The following is a 10,000-nucleotide window of genomic DNA, read 5'->3' as shown; positions in this document are numbered from 1 at the left end:
GCGTGGAAAAAATCATGAATGTTTGTTTCCGTTTTGATAAAGAAAGAAAAAAAAAACATTAGTACGAGGAATGAAAAAAAAAATGTACGTATCCGAGACTTGAAAGAAAACATTATAGACGTGAAAAAAAGAGAGATAAGAGTCAGGGAGAGAGAGAGAGAGAGAGAGAGAGAGAGAGAGAGAAAATAAAAGAAAAGAAAAAGAAAAGAGAAGAGAAGAGAGGGAAAGGAAAGGAAAGGAAAGGAAGGGATGGGAATGGTAGGGAAGTGAAGGGAAAGGAAAGGAAAGGAAGGGATGGGAATGGTAGGGAAGGGAAGGGAAAGGAAAGGAAAGGAAAGGAAAGGGAAAGGAAGAGAGAAGAGAAGAGGAAAAAAAGAGAGGTAGAGAGAAAAGGAATATAAGAGAGAGAGAGAGAAAGTGGCAGTGAACCTCACAGAAAAAAAACGAAAAAAAGTCAAAAAAATATCGAGAAAAATAAATAAACACACATTAGAATTTTATTACGAATCAAAAAATAAAAAATAAAAATATAAAAAATCACCAGGAAAGGAAAAAAAAGGATTAATTTAACGCAAAGGAAAGTAAAAACAAAAAAAAAACGAAAAAAACTATCAATATATTTTTTTTCTTTTTTCTCTTTCAAGGAATTTAAAAAAAAACTTCGCGCTAATAAATTCACATAAAAAAGAAAGAAAAAGAAAGAAAAGGAAAACTAACCAACGTGACCCCAATGAGAGAGAGAGAGAGAGAGAGAGTGCTTGATTTCATTAGTTGAGAACCGCACTTTCTTCTCCCTCCATTCTCTCCCTCCCTCCCCTCTCTCTCTCCCCTCTCTCTCTCTCTCTCTCTCTCTATCTCTCTTTATCTCTCTCTTTCTCCCTCCCTTCATCCTTCACTCTTTCTCTTTCAACCTTTATCTCCTCCTCCTCCTCCTCCTCCTCCTCCTCCTCCTCCTCCTCTTCCTCCTCCTCCTCCTCCTCTTTCTTCTGTTCATTCGTTTCCCTTCTCTCTCTCCTTTCACTTCATCTCCTTTCTTTCTCTCCTCCTCCTCCTCCTCCTCCTCCTCCTGTCCATTCGTTTCCCTTCTCTCTCTCTCCTTTCACTCTTCATCTCCTTTCTTTCTTTTTTTTCCTTTCCTTTCCTTATTTTCTTTCTTTCCTCTACTTCCAATTTCCCTTCTCCATCATATCTTTCTCTCCCCCTTATCTCCCTATTGTTGTCATTTTACCTCCCTCCTTCCTTCCTTTTCTCTCCCCTCTGTCTCTGTTCCTCTCCCCCCTCTTCTATACCTCCTTTTTCTTCTCCCCTTTCCATTCCTTCCTTTTCTTCTCCCCTTTCCATTCCTCTCTCCTCTTTTTCCCTCTCCTCTTCCATTCCATATCTCCCTCTCCTCCTCCTTCCATTCCTTCGTCTCCATTTTTCCCCTCTTCTTCCCTTCTGCTATACCTCCTTCTTCTTCCCTCCCTTTTTCTCCCCATTCCATCCCGCCCTCTTCTTCTTCTTCCCTCTCCTCTTCCATTCCATATCTCCCTCTCCCTCCCTTTAATACCTCCCTCTTTCCTCCCCTTCCAATTCTCCCCCTCTCCCTCTTCTCCTTCACCCTCGACCCCTTTATCTAGAATAGCGGTTTCGACGAATTTTCTGGTTAAACTTTGCTACAATTTCGTTCACGGGTCGGCCAAATGAAGTCACGTGAGGGAAATATTGTGGTGTTTGTGTGTGTGTGTGTGTGTGTGTGTGTGTGTGTGTGTGTGTGTGTGTGTGTGTGTGGTGTGAATGTGTGTATTTTTCTCTTTTTCTTTATTTTATCTCTATCTTTATTCTCTCTCTCTCTCTCTCTCTCTCTCTCTCTCTCTCTCTCTCTCTCTCTCTCTCTCTCTCTCTCTCGTCGTAAATAAATATAATGGTGTCAGATAAAGAGATTGTGCAAATGAAATGGCCGTGTGTGTGTGTGTGTGTGTGTGTGTGTGTGTGTGTGTGTTTAGAGCAATCCCTTCTAATTATACGCCTTGCTATAACACTCTTAAGTTAAAGGATCCAACCCCTTTTACGAGCAGGTTAATGAGCCCACCTGGTCCTCTCTCCCTTTACCTGTCTCCCCTTCTCTCTCTCTCTCTCTCTCTCTCTCTCTCTCTCTCTCTCTCTCTCTCTCTCTCTCTCTCTCTCTCTCTCTCTCTCTCTCTCTCTCTCTCTCTCTCTCTCTCTCTCTCTCTCTCTCTCGCTTTCTCTTCCTCTCTCTCGTTTCCTTTTTATTTCTTTACTTATTTATAACTTTCCCTTTCACTTTAATTACCTGTCCATTTTTCTCCTCTTTCCTTTATTACCTCTTTTATCACCTGTTCTCTTTGTCTACCTGTTTATTTCCACCTTGTTATCTTTCTTTATCGTCTCTGTTATTCCCTCTAATCACACCTTCCTCTTTCTCTCTCTTTTTATCTCCTCCTTGTTATCTACTTGCATATTTTATCTTTCCCTTATCTACGTTTTTTTTTTCTGCACCTTATCTCTTATTTAGTATTCTCCTTCTCCTCTTCTTCTCTCTCTCTAGTCTTCTCTCCCTTCCTCTCTTTATCATTCCTCTATATCCCATCTTCTTACCCTTCCTTCACCTCTTCCTTTCCATTCCTTTACCTCTCTTTATCATCCCTACTCATATCCTATCTTCTAAGCCATCCTTCACCTCTCCCCTTCTCTCCGTTCCTTCATCTGTCCCTTTTTACTCCTTTGCCTTCTTACCTCTCTGTTTCCCTCCCCTTTATCATCTTCCTCCCCATCCTTCACCTTTCCCCTTTCCCTTTCTACTCCTTTGCTTTCCTACCTTCCTGCTTCCCTCCCCTTTATCATCTTCCCATCCTTCACATCTCCCCTTCTTCCCCCCTTCCCCTGTTCGTCCCCTCGCGGCCTCCCCATCTGGTGTGTAAATGAAGGCGGTGCAGCCCTTCGTGATGGGGCAGTAAGGTTGTGGGCCCCATTAAATTCGAAGTGTAATGGAGCTGTTTATACGAGAAGGGGCATTGAATGAGGTGTGAAGAGGGGAGGATGGGAGGGGTGAAGGGGGGCGGGGAGGAGGAGGGGAGAGGAGGGAGGGGGGAGGGTTGTGTGTGTGTGTGTGTGTGTGTGTGTGTGTGTGTGTGTGTGTGTGTGTGTATGTGTAGTGATAGAAGTAGTAGTAGTCGTAATAGTAGTAGTAGTAGTCGTAATAGTAGTAGTAGTAGTAGTAGTAGTAGTAGTAGTAGCAGGGTAGTAATAGTCAATCAATCATTATTTTTTTTTTCCTATGCAAACAAAACAAACACAAACACACACGTAGAAAGATAGATAGATAGATAGAGAGATACTGTACTGACCACACTTTATATACACACACACACACACACACACACACACACACACACACATACTCACCCACTTACTCCTCCCCCCCAAAATCTCCACCTCCCCCCGACCCACAACCACCCACACAGGCAATGGATCGGTGTGTCGGTGTGTCTGGCTCCCCGTGTCCCGCTGCACTGGGCGAGGCGCGGCGTGTCAGGCAACAAACGGGGCGTGAAAGCGGTCCTGGCGGGGGACTGCAAGCATAATCTGATTTGCCCCGAAACATGTGCACCCCGCGCTGTGCTAAACGACAATGTAACTGGCCGTGTGAATAGAGAGATAGATACACATGTTTTGGCTGTGGCTGAGTAATTGAGAAATGTGGCCTGTCAACGTCGGTTCGAATCCCCACGCCACCACCTGGGATTTTTCAGTCACCGCCGAGTGGCCTAAGACTACTCACATGCTGTCCTGAAGCCGTGTGAATAGAGAGATAGATACACACGTTTTGGCTGTGGCTGAGTAATTGAGAAATGTAGCCTGTCAACGTCGGTTCGAATCCCCACGCCACCACCTGGGATTTTTCAGTCACCGCCGAGTGGCCTAAGACTACCCACATGCTGTCCAGAAGCCGTGTGAATAGAGAGATAGATACACACGTTTTGGCTGTGGCTGAGTAATTGAGAAATGTGGCCTGTCAACGTCGGTTCGAATCCCCACGCCACCACCTGGGATTTTTCAGTCACCGCCGAGTGGCCTAAGACTACCCACATGCTGTCCAGAAGCCGTGTGAATAGAGAGATAGATACACATGTTTTGGCTGTGGCTGAGTAATTGAGAAATGTAGCCTGTCAACGTCGGTTCGAATCCCCACGCCACCACCTGGGATTTTTCAGTCACCGCCGAGTGGCTTAAGACTACCCACATGCTGTCCAGAAGACCACCCATCAACCCGGACTCAAGAAGTTGGATATAATTAGTAACAGAATTGAAAGCCACATGAAAACTGGCCATGGGTATACATAGATAGATAAACATTTTTTTTTACTGAAACTGAATATCATCAAATCATCTTCTTTAACGGGACAAGCTTTTCGCATATATAAAAATAACTTCAAAATTTTAACAAAGCTGGATAAATTCGTGAAGTTCTTTTAGCGAGGTTAAAGCTTTGCACGTTTAGATACATATTATTATTGATACATATTTTTTTTCCGGATACATAAGCTTGTTTATCTGAGTGTTGGAGGAAAGAGTTTGTCTACCCATATCACTGTTTATTCACTTCATTGTTTACCCATAGCATTGTTTACTTATATACATCGTTAGAGATACACATAATTTCTGGAGCTAAAGTTAAATATGAAATGCGAACTGTTATGAAAATCCGAAAAAATGAAAGAAGATAAGCAGAAATGTTAACAAGAAATGCAAAATTGTGATATATTGTTTATTTTGTGAGGCATATACTTGTTTAGCTCAGTGTTACGAGGCGCGAGTTTTGTGTTTTCAGTATTTAATCAGATCCAGAAGCTTGCACTAATACGCTTGTTTAATCATTGCATTGTTTATATTTACCCCATCGTTTACTCATATATATTGTTACAGATACATATATAATCTTGAGGGGAGAGACAGGCTTATTCATATGAGTGTTACGAGGCGCGCGTGTTGTGTTTCCAGCTTTTAATCAGGTCCAAAAGCCTTCATTAATACGTTTGCTTAATCACTTTGTTTACTCATATATTTTGATACAGATACATAGATCATTTTAAGGGGAGAGACAGGCTTATTCATATGAGTGTTACGAGGTGCGAGTGTTGCGTTTGCAGCTTTTAATCAGGTCCAAAAGCTTTCATTAACACGTTTGCTTAATCACTTTGTTTACTCATATTTTGATACAGATACATATATGATTTTAAGGGGAAAGACAGGCTTATTCATATGAGTGTTACGAGGCGCGAGTGTTGTGTTTCCAGCTTTTAATCAGGTCCAAAAGCCTTCATTAACACGTTTGCTTAATCACTTTGTTTACTCATATTTTGATACAGATACATATATGATTTTAAGGGGAAAGACAGGCTTATTCATATGAGTGTTACGAGGTGCGAGTGTTGTGTTTTCAGTATTTAATCAGATCCAGAAGCCTTCATTAATACGTTTGCTTAATCACTTTGTTTACTCATATTTTGATACAGATACATATATGATTTTAAGGGGAAAGACAGGCTTATTCATATGAGTGTTGCGAGGCGCGAGTGTTATGTTTCCAGCTTTTAATCAGGTCCAAAAGCCTTCATTATCGCCATCAATGTTTCACAAATGACCGGTGAGATTTGTCCATTAAGCTCGCGTTGGGGCTCTGAATACTCCGTCAGAAAAATGCATAAATGAATAGATTAAATCGTTCGCTTCTGCATTACAGTGTTATAAAACCGACGCTCTGAGATAGGAGTCAGTAATGGTTTAGAAATGTTTTAGTTTGTGTAGTTTATTGAGTTATAGGTAGTGGTGCTCTCTTTCTCTCTCTCTATCTATCTATCTATCTATCTATATCTATCTCTCCATCTATCTGTCTATCTATCTATCTTTATCTCTCATATACAATAATTTTTCTTCATTTTCTTCATTTTTATCATATCCTTTTTCTCTCTCTCTCTCTCTCTCTCTCTCTCTCTCTCTCTCTCTCTCTCTCTCTCTCTCTCTCTCTCTCTCTCTCTCTCTCTCTCTCTCTCTCTCTCTCTCTCTCTCTCTCTCTCTCTCTCTCTCTCATATACATTCACTTTTCTTCATTTTCTTAATTTTTATCGTATCCTTTTCCTTTTTCTTCTTTGCTTTTCCTTTTTTCTTCTCTCTTCCTCTCTCTTCTCTTCTCTATCTTTACCTTTCTCCCCTTTATCATCTGTATCTCTGTCCCATCTTCTTTCCTTTCTTTCCTTTCCCTTTCCCTTTCTCCTCCTTTGCTTCCCTTCTGTTTCATGTCTACCTGTGTGTCCTTACCTAACCTTACCTAACCTTACCTACCTTGTGTGTGTCTGGAAACTCGTATATAGATAGGCTCCCCATCTTCTTTCCTTTCTTTCCTTTCCCTTTCCTTTTCTACTCCTTTGCTTTCCTCTTGTTTAATGTGTACCTGTGTGTCCTAACCTAACCTAACCTAACCTTACCTACCTCCACCTGCCTTGTGTGTGTCTGTAAACTCCTTTCTTTCCTTTTCATTTCCCTTTCTACTCCTTTCCTTCCCTTCTGTTCCATGTCTACCTGTGTGTCCTTACCTAACCTTACCTAACCTAACCTAACCTAACCTTACCTAACCTAACCTAACCTTACCTAACCTTACCTAACCTAACCTTACCTAACCTTACCTAACCTAACCTAACCTAACCTAACCTAACCTAACCTAACCTTACCTAACCTAACCTAACCTAACCTTACCTAACCTAACCTAACCTAACCTTACCTAACCTTACCTAACCTTACCTAACCTTACCTAACCTAACCTAACCTTACCTAACCTTACCTAACCTTACCTAACCTAACCTAACCTAACCTAACCTAACCTTACCTAACCTAACCTAACCTAACCTAACCTAACCTAACCTAACCATACCTAACTTTTACCTGCCTTATGCGTGTCTGGAAGCTCGTCTACAGGCTCTTAATCACACGTTAGATAAGAACAAGTCATGAGATTGATGTAAAAAAATATTCGACGTGTCTCATTATTATCAAAAGACTTAAGCGGAATGGTAATGTGCGCTAAATATTCATAGTGACGGAACGGTTACATAAATACAGTTATAAGAGAGAGATTGTAGTAGTAGTAGTAGTAGTAGTAGTAGTAGTAGTAGTAGTAGTAGTAGTAATATGATTAGTAGATATATAATTGATAACTTGTCTCTCTTCTCTTCTCCTCTCTCCTCCTCTTCCCTCCCTTTCCTCCTCTCCCCTCCCTTCTCTGTCTCTCTTTTCTTCTCCTTTCTCCTCCTTTTCCCTCCCTTTCCTCCTCTCCTCTCCCTTCTGTCTCTCTTCTCTTTTCCTTTCTCCTCCTCTTCCCTCCCTTTCCTCCTCTCCTCTCCCTTCTCTGTCTCTCTTTTCTTCTCCTTTCTCCTCCTCTTCCCTCCCTTTCCTCCTCTCCTCTCCCTTCTCTGTCTCTCTTTTCTTCTCCTTTCTCCTCCTCTTCCCTCCCTTTCCTCCTCTCCTCTCCCTTCTCTCCTCTTCTATCTGTCTCCATTCCTCTCCTTCTCCTCCCCTCCTCTCCTTTCCTCTTCTTCTCTCTCTCCTCCTCCCATCTCTCCTCTCCTCTCCTTCCATCTCTCTTCTCTTTCATTCCTTTTTCTCTCTCCCTCTCTTCTCTTCTCCTCTCTTACCTCCCATTTCCTTCTCTTCTTTCCTCTCCTTTCCTTCCTCTCCTCTCCTCCCCAATGTGTGTCCCTTCATCTCCCTTCTTTTCTCCCCTCCATTACCTGTCCTCCTCCTCTCCTTCTCCCCTACACACCCTCCACTCCCCTCCGCCCTCCTCCTTCCTTCTTCCCACACATCTTCCACCCACCTCCGCCCCTCCCCTTTCCCCTCCTACCCCTCCTCCCCCTCTCTCCTTCTCCCCACACACCTTCCACCCTCCTCCTCCCCTCCCCTTTCCCCTCCTTTCCCCTCGTCCCCCTCCCTCCTTCTCCCCACACGTCTTCCACTCACCTCCTCCCCTCCCCTTTCCCCTCCTCCCCCTCCTTCCCCTTTTACCTCTCCCTCTAATGCAGCATCCTCCGGGACGTCTTTGAACTCCGTGGCCTCGAGAGCGACGTCTTCTGGAACATGACCCAACTTAAAACCATGTGAGTTCCTTTCTGTTTGGGACTAAGAAATTATTATATGTTTATTTGGTGGGGAAAAATAATGTAAGGGAGATGAGCTGGTGTATACTGAAAAATAATTGGTCTCTCTCTCTCTCTCTCTCTCTCTCTCTCTCTCTCTCTCTCTCTCTCTCTCTCTCTCTCTCTCTCTCTCTCTCTCTCTCTCTCTCTCTCTCTCTCTCTCTCTCTCTCTCTCTCTCTCTCTCTCTCTCTCTCTCTCTCTCTCTCTCTCTCTCTCTCTCTCTCTCTCTCTCTCTCACACTCCTTTCTTTTCTTTCTCTTTTTTTCTTCCTCTTTACCCTCCCTCTCTCTTTTTCTCTTTCTTCCCCCTCACTCTTTTTTTTCTCTTTCTTTCTCTCTAACATTCTCTTCCTCTTCTTTCTCTTTCTCTTTTCTTCATCTTTACCCTCCCTCTCTCTTTTTCTCTCTTTCTTCCCCCCTCTCTCTCTCTTTCTTTTTCTCTTACCCCCTTCTCCCTCTCTTTCTTTATCTCTCCCTTCCCCTTTATCTCTTTTTCTCTCTCCCCTTCTCTATCTCTTTCTTTCTTCTCTTTCCCCTCCACTCCTATTTTTCTTTCTCTTCTTCTCTCATCCTCTGTTCCTCTTTCTCTTCCGCTCTCTCTTATTCTTCCTCTTCCCCTCCCTTTCTCTCTCTTACTCTCTCCTCCTCTCTCTCTTTCACTCACTCACTCTCTCTACCTCTCTGTCTTTCTCTCCCTCCTTCTTTCCTTCCCTCTTTCTCTTCCTCTCTCTCTCGTTCTCATTCTTCCTCTTTTTCTCCTTCTTATCCTTCCTCTTCGCCTCCCTTTCTCTCTCTCTTTCCCTCCCTCTCCCTCTTTCTCTTTCCTTCACTCACTCTACCTCTCTCTCTCCCCCTCTCTCCCTCTCTCTCTCCCCCCCTCTCTCTCTCTCTCCCCCTCACAGTTACATCAGCCACGCGCCTCGTCTGGTCAAGCTGCCGTCTAATGTCTTTCACGTTTTCCTGCCAAGCCTCAAAGTCCTGTGAGTGGCTATATCTGGTTGCCCTTGTTTGTTTGTTAATTAGCTACTCTGTGTGTGGGGGGGGTGTAGGGGGGTGAGGGGGGAGCTGTGTGTGTGAAGGGAGGAGGGGGGGGAGAGGGGGGTATCTTAGTTTCCCTGTTAATATATTTCTGTTGGTTATATTTGGTTATCTTATTTAATTTTGGTTGGTCTTGGAAGCAGTTCAAGAAGGTAATGTTCCCTCTTCCTCCTCCTCCTCCTCTTCTTCCTCCTCCTCTTCCTCCTCTTCTTCATTCCTCTCTATCTCCTTATTCCGTCTTCCTTCTCCTCCTCCTCCTCCTCCTCCTCTTCTTCATTTATCTCTCCCTATTACGACTTTCTCCTCCTCCTCCTCCTCCTCATCATCATCATCATCATTTCTCTCTCTCTCCCTATTTCGTCTTCCTTCTCCTTCTCCTCCTCCTCCTTCTTCTTCAGTTCCTTCTCTTTCTTTCTTCCTTTTATTTTATTTATCATGTTTCTTGTTCAGTGTGTTTGTGTTATGGATTTTTCTCTTCGATTCTCTCTCTCTCCTTATTTCGTCTTCCTTCTCCTCCTCCTCCTCCTCCTCCTCCTCCTCTTCCTCCTTCGTACCCTTTCCTCGTGTCTCCCTTTCCTTTCATTCGCTTTCTTCCTTTCAATCTCCTCAAACCCTTCAATATCCCATCATTTTCCTTTTCCCTTTTCTTTTTTTCCCTTTTCCAATGTCTCCCTTTTCATTTTTTTTCATTTTGCTGTATCTTCCTTTTTTTCCTTTTTCCTCTTTCTTTTCCTTTTTCTAGAGTCTTCCTTTTCATTTTTTCATTTTCCAGA

The 10,000-nt window shown here is 43.1% G+C and overlaps 1 protein-coding gene across 2 annotated transcripts in view; it reads left to right on the top strand.

Moving 5' to 3' along the window:
• LOC126996211 (uncharacterized) overlaps positions 1-10,000 on the top strand; it is a 97,491-nt gene that overhangs the window by 39,501 nt on the left and 47,990 nt on the right. For both annotated transcript variants that reach the window (XM_050856538.1, XM_050856537.1), the window contains 2 exons: positions 8,076-8,150; positions 9,092-9,169. In XM_050856538.1, coding sequence (XP_050712495.1) covers positions 8,076-8,150; positions 9,092-9,169 — 153 coding nt within the window. The remainder of the gene's footprint in view (positions 1-8,075; positions 8,151-9,091; positions 9,170-10,000) is intronic.

Source organism: Eriocheir sinensis, chromosome 9 (genome assembly GCF_024679095.1).
Source record: "Eriocheir sinensis breed Jianghai 21 chromosome 9, ASM2467909v1, whole genome shotgun sequence".
NCBI classification, from domain to species: domain Eukaryota; kingdom Metazoa; phylum Arthropoda; class Malacostraca; order Decapoda; family Varunidae; genus Eriocheir; species Eriocheir sinensis.
Note: the sequence above shows the minus strand (reverse complement) of the source record. Positions and strands in the feature narration are given on the sequence as shown.